General features: G+C 41.2%; 1 protein-coding gene across 1 annotated transcript; it reads right to left on the bottom strand.

Moving 5' to 3' along the window:
* Window positions 1-1,924: 1,924 nt before the first annotated feature.
* On the bottom strand, window positions 1,925-17,122 carry dus3l (dihydrouridine synthase 3-like). The gene is made up of 16 exons (XM_084152955.1): window positions 17,068-17,122; window positions 16,450-16,549; window positions 12,992-13,262; window positions 12,425-12,800; window positions 11,857-11,936; window positions 11,521-11,610; window positions 11,310-11,351; window positions 10,848-11,000; window positions 9,965-10,081; window positions 9,768-9,833; window positions 9,490-9,600; window positions 9,261-9,357; window positions 4,420-4,495; window positions 3,783-3,971; window positions 2,485-2,613; window positions 1,925-2,096 (listed from the first exon to the last, which is right to left on the bottom strand). Exons 2-16 carry the CDS (start codon window positions 16,539-16,541, stop codon window positions 2,024-2,026), a joined length of 1,962 nt encoding a protein of 653 aa, XP_084009081.1. The 5' UTR covers window positions 16,542-16,549; window positions 17,068-17,122; the 3' UTR covers window positions 1,925-2,023.
* Window positions 17,123-17,766: the final 644 nt, after the last annotated feature.

Raw genomic sequence — 17,766 nt, 5'->3', positions numbered from 1 at the left:
CAAGTAATTTTTCCAACAATTGTTTACAGACAGATTATTTCACTTATAATGCACTGTATCACAATTACAGTGGGTCGGAAGTTTACATACACTAAGTTGACTGTACCTTTAAACAGCTTGGAAAATTCCAGAAAATGATGTCATGGCTTTAGAATAATAATAATAATAATAATAATAATAATAATAATAATAATAATAATAATAATAATAATAAGCCATTTAGCAGACGCTTTTATCCAAAGCGACTTAGTCATGTGTGCATACATTTTTACGTATGGGTGGTCCCGGGGATCGAACCCACTACCCTGACGTTACAAGCGCCATGCTCTACCAATTGAGCTACAGAGGACAAATTGACATCATTTGAGTCAATTGGAGGTGTACCTGTGGATGTATTTCAAGGCCTACCTTCAAACTCAGTGCCTCTTTGCTTGACATCATAGGAAAATCTAAAGAAATCAGCCAAGACCTCAGAAAAAAAATTGTAGACCTCCACAAGTCTTGTTCATCCTTGGGAGCAATTTCCAAACGCATGAAGGTACCACGTTCATCTGTACAAACAATAGTACGCAAGTATAAACACCATGGGACCACGCAGCCGTCATACCGCTCAGGAAGGAGACGCATTCCGTCTCCTAGAGATTAACGTACTTTGGTTCGAAAAGTGCAAATCAATCCCAGAACAACAGCAAAGGCCCTTAGTATAATAATAATAATAATAATAATAATAATAATAATAATAATAATGCCATTTAGCAGACGCTTTTATCCAAAGTGACTTACAGTCATGTGTGCATACATTTTTAAGTATTGGTAGTCCCGGGGATCGAACCCACTACCCTGGCGTTACAAGCGCCATGCTCTACCAATTGAGCTACAGAGGACCACATCTCCTTGTGAAGGTGCTGGAGGAAACAGGTACAAAAGTGTATATATCCACAGTAAAACGAGTCCTATATCGACATAAACTGAAAGGCCGCTCAGCAAGGAAGAAGCCACTGCTCCAAAACCGCCATATGAAAGCCAGACTACGGTTTGCAACTGCACATGGGGACAAAGATCGTACTTTTGGGAGAAATGTCCTCTGGTCCGATTAAACAAAAATAGAACCGTTTGGCCATAATGACCATCGTTATGTTTGTAGGAAAAAGGGGAATGCTTGCAAGCCGAAGAACACCATCCCAACCGTGAAGCACGGGGGTGGCAGCATTATGCTGTGGGGGGTGCTTTGCTGCTGGAGGGACTGGTGCACTTCACAAAATAGATGGCATCATGAGGAAGGAAAATTATGTGGATATATTGAAGCAACATCTCAAGACATCAGTCAGGAAGTTAAAGCTTGTTCGCAAATGGGACTTCCAAATGGACAATGACCCCAAGCATACTTCCAAAGTTGTGGCAAAATGGCTTAAGGACAACAAAGTCAAGGTATTGGAGTGGCCATCACAAAGCCCTGACCTCAATCCTATAGAATTTTTGTGGGCAGAACAGGAAAACTGTGTGAGAGCAAGGAGGCCTACAAACCTGACTCAGTTACACCAGCTCTGTCAGGAGGAATGGGCCAAAATTCACCCAACTTATTGTGGGAAGCTTGTGGAAGGCTAACCGAAACGTTTGACCCATGTTAAACAATTTAAAGGCAATGCTACATAATACTAATTGAGCGTATGTAAACTTCTGACCCACTGGGAATGTGATGAAAGAAATAAAAGCTGAAATAAATCATTCTCTCTACTATTATTCTCACATTTCACATTCTTAAAATAGAGTGGTGATCCTAACTGACCTAAGACAGGGAATTTGTACTAGGATTAAATGTCAGGAATTGTGAAAAACAGAGTTTAAATGTATTTGGCTAAGGTGTATGTAAACTTCAGACTTCAACTGTAAACTTTACGTCATTTTGAAATGACTCGTATTTTACTCATGTAATAGGTATATTCAGGACTGCTGACTTGAATGGAAATAAAATTATGAAAAAAGCTTTGCCATCATAACATTTTGTTGAGCATTCACACACAATTCATTTGTAAGCATTTGCCTTATGCTTGGGCAGAAAGTTGAAATTCTTGGGTACAGGTCCAAGCAGCATTTCACTGTGGAGAAGGGGAACATAGACTATTATTAAAAACCCTTTTCCATTAAACTATTCAGCATGTTGTGTGTAATTTGAACAGATATTCAGCAGACATTAGTATAGAGGTAGTCTATACTAATTCAAACCAACTGACAAATGGGAATATTTTTACAGTGCATTAATGCGCGCTCCTTATCGTATTGGCTGGTTAAGCTAAAAGCCACCATATAAAGCCCTCGAGAACAAGGGTTGAGACACGAGACATTGCTCTTGCAACCTCCTACTATGCTATTTTTAATTGGAAACATCAACTACTGAGATTGATTCAAGAGGTCAGTGCGAATGAGAACTAGCATACACTGGCGGCTATAAGAACCTAGGTTAGGATAAGCAACAGTGATCTTCACCTGATCTTGATCCAGTCCCCTACGTGTTGACTTGCCATGAGAGACTCCAGGTAGTCCCTGCCCAAGTAGTAGGGTGGTCGCTCGTTGATCCTCTGGGGCACTCGTTCCAGCAGCCCAACTGGTATGTACCTTACAAAGGAGAGAGGGTTAGATTGGCATGTCCACATTAAATGTGTTGAGGTGTTGATGTTTACAGCTATAAATTAATGAAGAATATTTTTGAATTGGTTGAATTCTAGATTTGTGAAAGACGGCAAATACAGAGAGAAAAATGATTTTGTGACAGTCCCGCCGGTATGGATGATTTTCTAGTACATATGTTGTAGAATGAAACGCCTATATGCCTTAAATGCTTATGGATTAAGAACCAATTAAAGGGTTAAAACAGAGCAGAGACATTTATTTAGTGCAAATGCTCTGCTTCTGATAATGGATGGTTCCCTCTAATTCCCCGCAGCTGGTCTGGGTGTGTCAATGACATGTGATGGAGATACAACTTCTCGTTGTGGCTGTGTGGAGATTGGAGTAACAATAGAACTAGTGTTATCACTTGTTTGTGCTTATGACCTGACATACATAGCCACATGCACATAGTCACAAGGAAAAACCATAGTGGCTCAGGGTCCTGGGAGGATGGCAGTTGGGAAAGGCTTAAATGTATGTTATGAACTTGACATGTGTAAACCATGTTTAAGTATTAATTGATATGTCTTATAATGTGTTATGAAATGATAAAGGGTAAAACAGAATGAACATAATTGATACTTTGTACTCCAGATGCATGCCTGGATAGTGAATATAGTCAATACAGAGTGTGATTGTTCTTTAACGTATGTATGTATATAATTTCTTGAGACACGCCACCAAAATAATGAGATAAGTGACAGAGGCCCCATTTAGAGAAGCGCACGTAGCCCTCGTGAGTAAACAACATGTGACACCGAAGTATGTTAATCATGTACATATAATGAAGTAACTGTGTAGGTTGTATAAGCATGACTATGCATTGTGTCTGTATAAAAGGAGAGCTCCGAGTCAGGGCAGGCAGTTGCTCCATGGACCAGCTCGGCTTTGTTTCGCTTTAATCAAGTCTATTCTGAATTCACAAGCTCCGTTTTTTTTTAGAGATACTTTTGAGTTAAATATATTTCTACCACACCGGTTCTCTTGTTTGTTTGTCTTCACCTACCAAACTATTGATCAACCTTTAATGCCCTAAAACAACTATTATTATATGTTTCTAAGCATTATTACAGTGTGAATACCACCTGATACCTCGTGCATATACGAGTACCCACCTGCACATGAAGGACAGCCATTCCAGCAAGAAGTTCCTGGTCTTCTCCAGGCCTTGGGTGTCTGAGCCCCAGTGCTCCAAGCCGTAGTGGGTGAAGTCCCTGAGGACATCCAGCCGCTCGCTGGACGAGATGTCCCAGTCCCGCCTCTCCTTGATCTCTGTGAAAACCCAGGGCTTGATGAGGGCACCCCTGCCCGAGAGAAAAAGTATTACAACCAGAGCTGGAGTCGATTAAGGCAGGGGTTCTCAAACCTCCTCGGGGACCCCCAGCTGTTCCATGTATTTTAACTATTCCACAGCTAGCACACCTGATTCAAATGGTCAACTAATCATCAAGCCCTTGACTAGGTGAATCAGGTGAGTTAGTTCAGGGCTACAACAACATTGTGACACGTCTGGGGGGTCCCAGAGGAGAGGTTTGAGAAACACTGAGTTAAGGGACTGAATTGGACGTGCGTCCCATCACAAATCAACCCATAGCCCTTCATCAAGCCTCCCTATGCACTTCTGTAGATCTGAAAGGATTGGATAAAAGTAAGCTATACGGTATCCACTCATCCTATCAGAGCGCACTACTCTGATCAGTCAAATTGTGTGAAATCCAAAGCATGTCTATTCTTTTCCATTAAGATACCAACCTTGCCAGCATAATACCCGAAACTTCAGTCTCTCTAGCCTTCATGGCGTCATCATAAGACAAAATGTCTCCATTACCTGCATAGAAGAGATATTAGGTTTATCAGGTGCACTCACACACAAAACACACAGAAAGAAACAAACATGCACGCATGAACACACACAGAGCCCTCTGCCTTAGTTATTGACAGAGAGCGCCCCTTCCTATCTGCTCAATGAACTGTAAAACCCACTGGTTGTATATAATCAGTTTGTATGTCGGAGGAAAGCAAAGTCTCAGTAAAACAGAGTATTGCAGAATCTGATGTCCCTCTGGAAGGAGATCCTCGCTCTGAGTTCACTAAGTTTATTCATTAATGATTGATCATTGGCAAGTAGTATGCTCGGTAATGGAGGACGGGTCGCGTGGCATCTCAATCTCACAAGGCGGAGGGCTCTGCCAATGTTCAATCATTAATTAATAAACTTGGTGAACTCAGAGCGAGGATCTCCTTCCAGAGGGCCATCAAATTCTGCAACATACTCTGTTTTACTGAGACATACAAACTGATTATATACAACCAGTGGGTTTTACAGTTCATCGAGCGGATAGGAAGCGGGCTCTCTCTGGCAAGAACAAAGGCAGAGGGCTCTGCTTCATGACCAATAACAAGTGGTTCCACGGGGAAAACGTACAGGAAGTTGCGAGCTTCTGTTCTCCTGACTTGGAAAAAATGGTCATCAAATATCGCCCTTTTTAGCTTCCGAGAGAGTTCCCAGGGATTATTGCCATGGCTGTGTACGTCCCGCCCCAAGCAGACACCAAAATGTATCTCAAAGATCTTCATTGGACCCTGAACAAGCTGGAGACCGCATACCCTTAGGCAGCGTTTATTGTCGCAGGGGATTTGAACAAAAGTAATTTGAGGTCCGTGCTCCCGAATTATCAACACATTGACGGTCCAACTCGCGCAAATTCCACGCTTGACCACTGCTATACGCCTTTTCGACACGGGTATAAGGCTCCATTCCATCCTCAAATCTGACCACGACTCCATTTTGCTCCTCCCTGCCTACATAAAAATATTCAAGAGGGATGTTCCAGTGGTCAGGTCTGTACAACGCTGGTCCGACCAATCAAAATCCATGCTCCAAGACTGTTTTGATCACTTGTTCCAGATCGCCTCTGAGGATAAAATTAATAAATACGCTGACTAAGTCACCGGATTCATAAAATAATTTGATGATGTGATAGCGATGGGGTCTTTCACAACTTACCTGAATCAAAAACCATGGATTGATGGCAGCCTTGCCAGGAAACTGAAGAATGGTCAATTATTATGTTACAGTTGTCAATATGTACAGTTGAAGTCAGACGTTTACATACACTTAGGTTGGAGTCATTAAAACTTGTTTTTCAACCACTCCACAAATTTCTTGTTAACAAACTATAGTTTTGGCAAGTCGGTTAGGACATCTACTTTGTGCATGACAAGTAATTTTTCCAACAATTGTTTACAGACAGATTATTTCACTTATAATTCACTATATCACAATTCCAGTGGGTCAGAAGTTTACATACATCAAGTTGGCTGTGCCTTTAAACAGCTTGGAAAATTCCAGAAAATGATGTCATGGCTTTAGAAGCTTCTGATAGGCTAATTGACATCATTTGAGTCAATTGGAGGTGTACCTGTGGATGTATTTCAAGGCCTACCTTCAAACTCAGTGCCTCTTTGCTTGACATCATGGGAAAATCAAAATAAATCAGCCAAGACCACAGAAAGAAAATGTGTAGACCTCCACAAGTATGGCTCATCCTTGGGAACAATTTCCAAACGCCTGAAGGTACCACGTTCATCTGTACAAACAATAGTACGTAAGTATAAACACCATGGAACCACGCAGCTGTCATACTGCTCAGGAAGGAGACGCATTCGGTCTCCTGGAGATGAACGTACTTTGGTGCAAAAAGTGCAAATCAATCCCAGAACAACAGCGAAGGACCTTGTGAAGATGCTGGAGGAAACAGGTACAAAAGTATCTATATACACAGTAAAACGAGTCCTACAGTGGGGAGAACAAGTATTTGATACACTGCCGATTTTGCAGGTTTTCCTACTTACAAAGCATGTAGAGGTCTGCAATTTTTATCATAGGTACACTTCAACTGTGAGAGACGGAATCTAAAACAAAAATCCAGAAAATCACATTGTATGATTTTTAAGTAATTAATTTGCATTTTATTGCATGACATAAGTATTTGATACATCAGAAAAGGAGAACTTAATATTTGGTACAGAAACCTTTGTTTGCAATTACAGAGATCATACGTTTCCTGTAGGTCTTGACCAGGTTTGCACACACTGCAGCAGGGATTTTGGCCCACTCCTCCATTCAGACCTTCTCCAGATCCTTCAGGTTTTGGGGCTATCGCTGGGCAATACGGACTTTCAGCTCCCTCCAAAGATTTTCTATTGGGTTCAGGTCTGGAGACTGGCTAGGCCACTCCAGGACCTTGAGATGCTTTTTACGGAGCCACTCCTTAGTTGCCCTGGCTGTGTGTTTCGGGTCGTTGTCATGCTGGAAGACCCAGCCACGACCCATCTTCAATGCTCTTACTGAGGGAAGGAGGTTGTTGGCCAAGATCTCGCGATACATGGCCCCATCCATCCTCCCCTCAATACGGTGCAGTCGTCCTGTCCCCTTTGCAGAAAAGCATCCCCAAAGAATGATGTTTCCATCTCCATGCTTCACCGTTGGGATGGTGTTCTTGGGGTTGTACTCATCCTTCTTCTTCCTCCAAACACAGCGAGTTGAGTTTAGACCAAAAAGCTCTATTTTTGTCTCATCAGACCACATGACCTTCTCCCATTCATCCTCTGGATCATCCAGATGGTCATTGGCAAACTTCAGATGGGCCTGGACATGCGCTGGCATGAGCAGGGGGACCTTGCGTGCGCTGCAGGATTTTAATCCATGATGGCGTAGTGTGTTACTAATAGTTTTCTTTGAGACTGTGGTCCCAGCTCTCTTCAGGTCATTGACCAGGTCCTGCAGTGTAGTTCTGGGCTGATCCCTCACCTTCCTCATGATCATTGATGCCCCACGAGGTGAGATCTTGCATGGAGCCCCAGACCGAGGGTGTTTGACCGTCATCTTGAACTTCTTCCATTTTCTAATAATTGCGGCAACAGTTGTTGCCTTCTCACCAAGCTGCTTGCCTATTGTCCTGTAGCCCATCCCAGCCTTGTGCAGGTCTACAATTTTATCCCTGATGTCCTTACACAGCTCTCTGGTCTTGGCCATTGTGGAGAGGTTGGAGTCTGTTTGATTGAGTGTGTGGACAGGTGTCTTTTATACAGGTAACGAGTTCAAACAGGTGCAGTTAATACAGGTAATGAGTGGAGAACAGGAGGGCTTCTTAAAGAAAAACTAACAGGCCTGTGAGAGCCGGAATTCTTACTGGTTGGTAGGTGATCAAATACTTATGTCATGCAATAAAATGCAAATTAATTACTTAAAAATCATACAATGTGATTTTCTGGACTTTTGTTTTAGATTCCGTCTCTCACAGTTGAAGTGTACCTATGATAAAAATTACAGACCTCTACATGCTTTGTAAGTAAGAAAACCTGCAAAATCGGCAGTGTATCAAACACATGTTCTCCCCACTGTATATCGACATAACCTGAAAGGCCGCTCAGCAAGGAAGAAGCCACTGCTCCAAAACCGCCATAAAAAAGCCAGACTACGGTTTACAACTGCACATGGGGACAAAGATCGTACCTTTTGGAAAAATGTCCTCTGGTCTGATGAAACAAAAATAGAACTGTTTGGCCATAATGACCATCATTATGTTTGGAGGACAAAGGATAACGTTTGCAAGCCGAAGAACACCTTCCCAACTGTGAAGCATGTGGAAGGCTACCCGAAACGTTTGACCCAAGTTAAATAATTTAAAGGCAATGCTACCAAATACTAATTTAGTGTATGTAAACTTCTGACCCACTGGGAATATGATGAAAGAAATAAAAGCTGAAATAAATCTCTACTATTATTCTGACATTTCACATTCTTAAAATAAAGTTGTGATCCTAACTGACCTAAGACAGGGAATTTTTACTAGGATTAAATGTCAGGAATTGTGAAAAACTGAGTTTAAATGTATTTGGCTAAGGTATATGTAAACCTCCGACTTCAACTGTACCTCCAACTTCAACTGTATATATTATGTAAGGGACAATCAACGAGGGGATATGTGTTCTCTGGAAAATAATGAATGACGTGGAAGGTGTGTCCTAGCGGAGTGGAACTAACCTTCCAGAGAATGCATAGAGCCCCGAGTTGATTATAACCCTTTCATACCATTGCTATAATTTAACTAATTTACAGCTAGAAATGTGTTAATTTGCAGGTAGAAATGTGTTCAACATCCACTCAAGTAGCTAGCAAGTTTACTAGATAGCGACAGTAGTTGCCTTGGTAACCAAACAAACAGCCAACCAAGTCCTAGCTTGCCATTACGAAAATCGAATTCAACAATGCCAATGTTTTCAATTAGACCTTTTCTTTCAAAAGCATCTCAAACATAGAATATGTAAGAACTATAGCCATTGAATTCTACCGTGCAAATATACTGTGCGTTATAGAGAAATAATGCATGCTCTAGAATGCCCTTGAAGCCAATCAGAAACAAGTATTCAACAACGCCATGGTATAATATTATTTTAGTTTTTATTGTTTCATTCACTTCCTTTTGACCTGCACTGTTGGAGCTCAGAGCTTAAGAATTGCACTCTACCTTGCTATTACATCTGCAACCCTGTGCATGTGACTAATAAACTCTCAAAATCGAACTTACCAAAGAGTGGGATGGGGCTGGCGAGTTGGGAGCAGGTATTGATGTAGTCCCAGTCAGCTGACTTGGTATAGCGCTGTTCCCTGGACCTGCCATGCAACTGCATAGAGATTTGAAATTACTCTTATGCTACACATCCCTGCCTGTGACACCACCAACACCCCAACAATACAGAACAGTTTACTTAGGCTAGATCGATTTAGGATTCAGCATTACATTCTGACACACGTACCGTGATCATGGACACCCCCCACCTCTTCATCTCTGGGATGAGTTTATGTGCGATGTTGGCCTTCTCCTGAACGCCGGTACGAATCTTGACAGTCAAAGGGACATCCAGAACCTGAGGAAAAAAACAACAAAGTCCCTTTACATACCAGATCTGAGTTCAAGTAATATTTGTTTTCGTTCAAATGATTTGAGCGTTTGATTGAGCCTGCATGTAGTGCAACATCTCCAATACCATAGCTGAGCAAATAAGGAATTTTACTACATAGAAGCATCACTTACAGAGTTCATTCCTCTGATGATTTGCTCAAACTTGTTGGTGCGCGTCATCAGCCCACAACCTCCGCCCTAAAGAAAGGGAAAGGAAGATCATATTGATCATCTGTTTTAGAGGGCCGGTTTCCCAGACACATTAACACAAATCCTGGACTAAAAAGCAAGCTCAATGGAGAATGTCCAGAAGATTCAGAAGATTATACCTTCTTGTATACAAGGTCAATGGGACACCCCGAGTTGATGTCCACAAAGTCCACGTCGATTTTGTTGTTGAGTAGCTCTGCACATCTGGTCATCGTGTCAGGAAAGCATCCCTCCACCTAAAATTGTAAATTACCAGACTTTTAGTTAGGACCAAGGCCTTAAAGCTAGAATCCTTAGTTGCTATATAAAAGTTGTAAAGACCTCATGAGCTTAGTTCAACTGTCGTACCACATCAGAACCCAAAATATAAGCTTGTTTTACTCCAATGTTTGTAAACCATGTAAACAAACACTGTATCAAGACATAGTTAAAACTATAATTGTATTATTTTATAATAATTTTGACATCATGGTTGGTCAGTGCTTGCATCCATTGCTCCATCTATGCATTTGAGAGTGGTTACATTTCTCCAGGCCCATCCCTCAGCATTTTACCAAAACATAGGTGGGGTGATGCTTTGTTATCGCTTCAATTAAGGATTCTACCTTTAAAATTAAACAGTTTCAAAGACCTTTACTTTGGGCTCAAATTACCTGGAGGTTAGATCTGAATTGATGGACTAAGATAATGCCCAACTTTCCCATTAATTTGTGATTGAGGCAAACATCTAGATCTACACAAACGAGGGACATAGACTAAAGTCAAGAAATGTCTGACAAACTTGAGTGATCTACTACCACTTCTACTATCACTTTTAAAACCGTCATGGGGTGGAACAAGCTCAAGCACACTGCCCAGAACAGAGTTCAATGGAGAGGAGTTATCGATGGCCTATGCTCCGTGGGGAGCAATGGGCTAAAGTAAGTATTCAGATGTAGATAATCGTTGGTTATCCGGTCTCCTTAAAGAAATATATATCTATCACTTTCAGCCTGGTCTAACCTGCACACCGAAAAGGTCCTCGCTCTCGTGTCTCTTGAGGAGCGCCCATTCGGATGACTGGCCCTGCAGCAGGTTGGTACACATGGCCATCTCTCCACACGTAATGTCGGCGCCGAAGCGTTTGCATATACGACGGAAAGGCAGGTTTCCACACTGAGAGGAATGAATTTTATTAGATCATTCTAAAATACATAATGCAGAAAACAACACACACATTAAAAATCATAGATTATATGAAACAAAGTCACTTATTTTCATTGTGGTCCTGTTTGGAATATGAAATATGAAATATCAAGCCATTAGTCTGTGCACATTGGGTCGCTTTCCCGGACCCAGAACAAGCTTATTCCTGGACTAAAAAACCCTATTAAAAGAGATTTTCAGTTGAGCATGGGTTTTAGTCCAGGAGTAGGATTAATCAGCCTGGGAAAGTGGCCAATTCCGTTCCAAGGACCGACTTACCGTTGTTAAGGGAGCAAGATACAGCTTGTCTTTGAAGTCCACCTTTAGGAAGAATAAAAACATAACGTTACTATTTGGTTTATACAACTTCTTAATATTAAAATGGGCTGTTAATATCTAAATGAGCCTAATATACAAAGTGCCACTGAGATCCACGACATGCAAGACAAAATACCTTGCACTGTGTTTAAGTCAAGCGGCTCAAACATACCTGCTTCTTTTCACATTGTCGTAGCTTTATAACATCAGCATCAGTCAACGGCCCAATGGTTTTCACTAGAGCCAGGTTCTCCTGGCTAACCTGCAATTTTCCAAAAAGTAAACAACTTGTTGAGGAAAACCCTTCTAGACACCATACAGTAAATTACCAGCCACGGGAAGGGCTTCCCAAATAGCACAGATCTATTTATTATATTTCCCAGCCAGGCAGTTTTTTCCTTGCCACTGTCAACTCTACTTGCTCTTTGAAGATTAAGGCCCAGGTCGCTGTTAAGCACTTTGTGATAAATGTAGTAGTAGTTGTAGTGTAATAGTGTTGCTACTGTACCTCAGTTCCCTGGTTGTCTGTTTGTGGTTTCTTCCCTTCAGAACACTGAGAGTGGACCGCCGCTGAGCAACAGTTATCAGCTAAGGGAGATAAAACTTTGAACTTTCAGAGAATTATCATCAACACCTGATTAGCGTGAAAATCAAATTATAAATATTTAATAAATTAATTAATCCATTTAACTTATTCTAACACCATCTCTACACCTGATAAGTCTTTACAAACTGTAAAGCTACTTGAAATGGGGTTTGGCATTGAGAGTGGTACAGAAAGAAAACTGACCAAACAAATATATATGGCCAATTCTGCAACTAAAAACAGTGAAATTCCTGCGAATATCAGCCGGTGATACATCGCAAAACCACCAGGAGTGTATTTACTAGGAACCAAACATAACCAAACAGAAGCAAACGTAGAGGGACCTACCTGAATTTGTCCAATAGAAACTCTTGTTTTCGTTGCAAAACATTTTTCTACAGTGCAAAACATTTTGCTACGGTGTATGACTAATGAATATAACCCAGGTGACATATCGCTTCCACAAAATGGCAGACCCACCGAGCCTTACCGTTCTCTACTGCTGCAGCTTTTTTCCAGCCCTCTCCTGCTTTGTGTCCGCCTTTGAAAATGGTCTTCATGTAGGCTTCAGACGCTGTAAAGGGGACCACCTTCTTGCGGAGGCGCCACTGCAGGTCCTTGTCCAGGCTATTCCTCACTGGCGTTCTCCCCTCCATGGCTTTCACGCAGTCCTCGTTCACTAGGTTTTTGAGGTCAGCGCTCGTGTGGGCCCGGGCAAACCGGCAGCTCAGGCCGTAGCGGCACTTCCCGAAGGTGTCGTAGAGGTAGCAGTGCTCTCCAACGTCGGCGGGCTTGGAGGCCATGTACTCAGCAACGTCATGGAAGAACTTGCATTTGTCGCCGTAAACACATTTGGTCTCGCGCTCCTGGGGGAGTTCAATGAGAAAATATAAAAAACACTATTTGGTGTTGATTAACAATTAGGTCTACAGCAAACTCAATTGACCATGCTCCTGATAGGTAAAGGAAAAACACAATTGAAATGACTTGCGGGGAGTCCCAGGTTGCATGAAAAGTAGTTGGCCCTTTCATCTAGCCGCTAAAGTGACAGTCCTACCTGAATGATGGAAGGACACAGTCGTCTGTTGTCGTAGCTCGTGGGTTTCATGTGCGGTCTGGACTTGTTCTGTCCTCGCATTCGCTTGCTGTCCTGTTTCCCCGTCCTCTCCTGCTCATCCGGGTCTACTTTACATTTTTTCTCTTGAGGCTCTTCCAGAGAGTCCTCTGCCATCTCTTTTGGTCCTGCATCGTCGATGGCCTTGTCACCGTTAGGATCCTTCCCTCCAGAGTCCAGTAACTCATGGAACTTTTCTTTGGTTGTGAGAAACCTGAAAACAGAGAATGCTGATCACATTGATATATAATTGAGACAATTCAACAGGTAGGCCGAATACGTTAAGATTAGGGCTGTCCCCGACAAAAAAATATATTGGTCGGCCGAGAGTCCAATCGATTGGTAGAAATCTTTAAACATGTATTTTTCTATATATAGACACATCATATGTGTTTTAATCAAATCAACTATACTGAGCAAAAATATAAACGCAACATGTAAGGTGTTAGTCCAACTTTTAATGAACTGCGTTGTATTCTAGATTGAAATACAGTGGGGGAAGAAAGTATTTAGTCAGCCACCAATTGTGCAAGTTCTCCCAATTAAAAAGATGAGAGAGGCCTGTCATTTTCATCATAGGTACACGTCAACTATGACAGACAAATTGAGAAGAAACAAATCCAGAAATTCACATTGTAGGATTTTTAATGAATTTATTTGCAAAGTATGGTGGAAAATAAGTATTTGGTCACCTACAAAAAAGCAAGATTTCTGGCTCTCACAGACCTGTAACTTCTTCTTTAAGAGGCTCCTCTGTCCTCCACTCGTTACCTGTATTAATGGCACCTGTTTGAACTTGTTATCAGTATAAAAGACACCTGTCCACAACCTCAAACAGTCACACTCCAAACTCCACTATGGCCAAGACCAACGAGCTGTCAAAGGACACCAGAAACAAAATTGTAGACCTGCACCAGGCTGGGAAGACTGAATCTGCAATAGGTAAGTAGCTTGGTTTGAAGAAATCAACTGTGGGAGTAATTATTAGGAAATGGAAGACATACAAGATTGATAATCTCCCTCGATCTGGGGCTCCACGCAAGATCTCACCCCGTGGGGTCAAAATGATCACAAGAACGGTGAGCAAAAATCCCAGAACCACACGAGGGGACCTAGTGAATGACCTGCAGAGAGCTGGGACCAAAGTAACAAAGCCTACCATCAGTAACACACTACGCCGCCAGGGACTCAAATCCTGCAGTGCCAGATGTGTCCCCCTGCTTAAGCCAGTACATGTCCAGGCCCGTCTAAAGTTTGCTAGAGTACATTTGGATGATCCAGAAGAGGATTGGGAGAATGTCATATGGTCAGATGAAACCAAAATATAACTTTTTGGTAAAAACTCAACTCGTCGTGTTTGGAGGACAAAGAATGCTGAGTTGCATCCAAAGAACACCATACCTACTGTGAAGCATGGGGGTGGAAACATCATGCTTTGGGGCTGTTTTTCTGCAAAGGGACCAGGACGACTGATCCGTGTAAAGGAAAGAATGAATGGGGCCATGTATAGTGAGATTTTGAGTGAAAACCTCCTTCCATCAGCAAGGGCATTGAAGATGAAACGTGGCTGGGTCTTTCAGCATGACAATGATCCCAAACACACCGCCTGGGCAACGAAGGAGTGGCTTCGTAAGAAGCATTTCAAGGTCCTGGAGTGGCCTAGCCAGTCTCCAGATCTCAACCCCATAGAAAATCTGTGGAGGTTGTTGAAAGTCCGTGTTGCCCAGCGACAGCCCCAAAACATCACTGCTCTAGAGGAGATCTGCATGGAGGAATGGGCCAAAATACCAGCAACAGTGTGTGAAAACCTTGTGAAAACTTACAGAAAACGTTTGTCCTGTGTCATTGCCAACAAAGGGTATATAACAAAGTATTGAGAAACTTTTGTTATTGACCAAATACTTATTTTCCACCATAATTTGCAAATAAATTCATTAAAAATCCTACAATGTGATTTTCTGGAGAAAAAATCTCATTTTGTCTGTCATAGTTGACGTGTACCTATGATGAAAATTACAGGCCTCTCATCTTTTTAAGTGGGAGAACTTGCACAATTGGTGGCTAACTAAATACTTTTTTTCCCCACTGTAACTGTTACTCAGTAAAATCTTTGAAATTGTTGCGTTTATATTTTTGTTCAGTATATATGCACTGAGCTTGTATGATGCTTTAAGCACACTGTTAGATGAAATAATTATCACACACAGATGACTAGAGGGAATCCGACCGCACTTGATTTGATTGTGCTAGGCCGGGCTCAGACTTGCTGCTTTGTGTTAAAAAAAAATGACAGCGAGTGTCTTGTCTCCCTCTCCTCCCTGCTGCAGCTACCACCACAGAACATCAACAGTGTTTATCGCGGTGTCCGTGTTGCTGAAGCTGCAACATAATTACAGCCATTTCTTAATGAAAAGTTATTAACAAAATCCCTCATTTATTTAGGAAAAACATTCCCTATTCCTTCAATCTTTGCTCTCTTTACGTGACACACGTATGCATAGCATGCATGAGGCAAATAGAGCCTGACTATAGCATATCCTAATCCCATGAATCAATTGGTTATAACAATGTCTGAACACCGTAACACAGCAAAATGGATACAGATGACGTGACAAACTCAAAACGGGGGAATGTTTGGTTGCTCAGGAGGTAAAGGGGAAGTCAGATGTGTGGAATAAATTTGACTAGTTGTGGAAAATACTGGAGATCAGGTAAGGAGCAAGTGCCGCATGCCAAACAGGTGCTGTTAGATTACAATATAATTTGTTTGGAACAATGTAAACACTAAATAAATTATAAGAGTACCAGCAAAGACTAAAAACAGTTGCATCGTTTACGCTAATTATTCAAAGGTCGCTTTGTTATTTTATTTTAAAACTAAAAGGCTTGATTGCAATTCAAATCATGAATGACTCGTATGCTGTGTGATGGCACAAACAAATGAATGATTAATATAGTAGCCTATAAGTATTGAAATGTAGGCCTAAGTAAGTTACAGTATTAAAACAAAACAGGATGTGCTCTTAGGCCTACACCTTGATGGAATAGTATCCCCCCTCCCCCCATAAAAAAAATAAAGTGGTTGTCCCACTGGCTATCATAAGTTGAATGCACCAAATTGTAAGTCGCTCTGGATAACAGCATCTGCTAAATGATGTAAATGTAAATGTGATTATACAAGGCTGCTATACTAAGCCTACTAATGATAATGACATTACATATTATAATGATCATAATAATAAGGAGATCAAGTAAAAGGAGCATTATTAGGCTATTAATATTATAAATATAATCCCTGTTCCATCAGTACTCATGTCAGACTGGTGATGGTCTGGGGCAGCCAATTGTATCCACTGAGGGACGTTTTCTTCCAGCCAAGCAGCAACGGGAAGCACACTTACTGGGTTTTAATAGCAGCTCTGCCTTTATCAGTCCCATTCATCCCATGTCCATGGCTTTCTGTAGGAATATTTGGGGTTGTCTCAGTCTCCATAACTCCCTCTGAAATAAACATCACATTAGTTGGTAAGTTAGCTACCATTATTATCTAACGTGGCAGACAGTTGCTTGCTTTAACACTTAACGTTAGAGTTGACACTGGTCTCGGCTTTTGGCTGGCTTGAACAAGGGTGGTAGCTTTACTTAATACATTATGGCTAGCTAGCTAGAAATCCATGTGTCAGCAACAAAATACTACTGCAATGTTGCAGTAACACATTAGGAAAAGCAACAACCATAGCTATTATCATTAAACGATACATTTCCAGATACATCCATGGAAAATTCATGACAAGTTAAGCAAACATAGCTACCCAGCTAAACTTGGCGAGCTGTATTTTATGACTGACAAATGCAGACGACAGCTAGCCCTGCACTGCAGCTAACTAGCAAGTCAAGTTAAACTGGCCGTAACGTTAGCTAACCATGTGGAAAAAGTAATTACGCAAAAGTAAACTATTACTAAAACTATGGTAATATGCTAAGGTGACAATACCAGTCAATTAAAAACTCAAGAGTACCTGATACTCCAACACAAACTAGCTACCACGGCATGACAATCGAACTGCGCAAAACCTTATCCGGTCCGTGTGACGCATTTACCCAAATATTTGGTTCCGAGCAAAAAATTATTCCGTAAAAGAGGCGTTCAGTTGTATTCAATCTTTCATATTTATTAATTGATAATGTAAAAAATTATAATAAAATAGTACTGAGCGACCAAGTCAGTGTTTTATGAGGTCTGTTAGATTTTGGTTCGATTATTTAAAAAAATAATCACGGTTTTCGAAATGTTTTTTGAAACATTAAATGCACTATGCATTATGTGGGTTGAATGCTGTAACAACACAGAATTAAACAATCACAAGTTTAGTCGTTCTTCAAAGTAAATAAGGCATGCTTTTATGACTGCTGAATACCAACTATAAATCACTTAGATAATGTATTTTCAGGTAGAGATACCTTGCAAAGCAACTGCTCTCCTCTCGATTTCGCAATCTTTTATCTCTTTTATGTAGCAGGCTTGACCTGATTTATCTCTAGAGAAACTGCGCATTGAGCTCACAGAAAAAAAGAGGGGGAAAAATTAATGTAATTCAAATAATTGAACCAACGTTGGTCAATTAGTTGTTTAAAACCGAAAGATAACCGAAATTTCGGTTAATCAATGAAAACATTTTTTGATTCAAATTGTGTTGAGATTTAAAATTGTGTCGATT

The sequence above is a fragment of the Coregonus lavaretus genome, assembly GCF_964263955.1.
Source record: "Coregonus lavaretus genome assembly, chromosome: 3".
NCBI classification, from domain to species: Eukaryota; Metazoa; Chordata; class Actinopteri; order Salmoniformes; family Salmonidae; genus Coregonus; species Coregonus lavaretus.
This window is presented reverse-complemented; position numbering and strand designations above follow the sequence as displayed.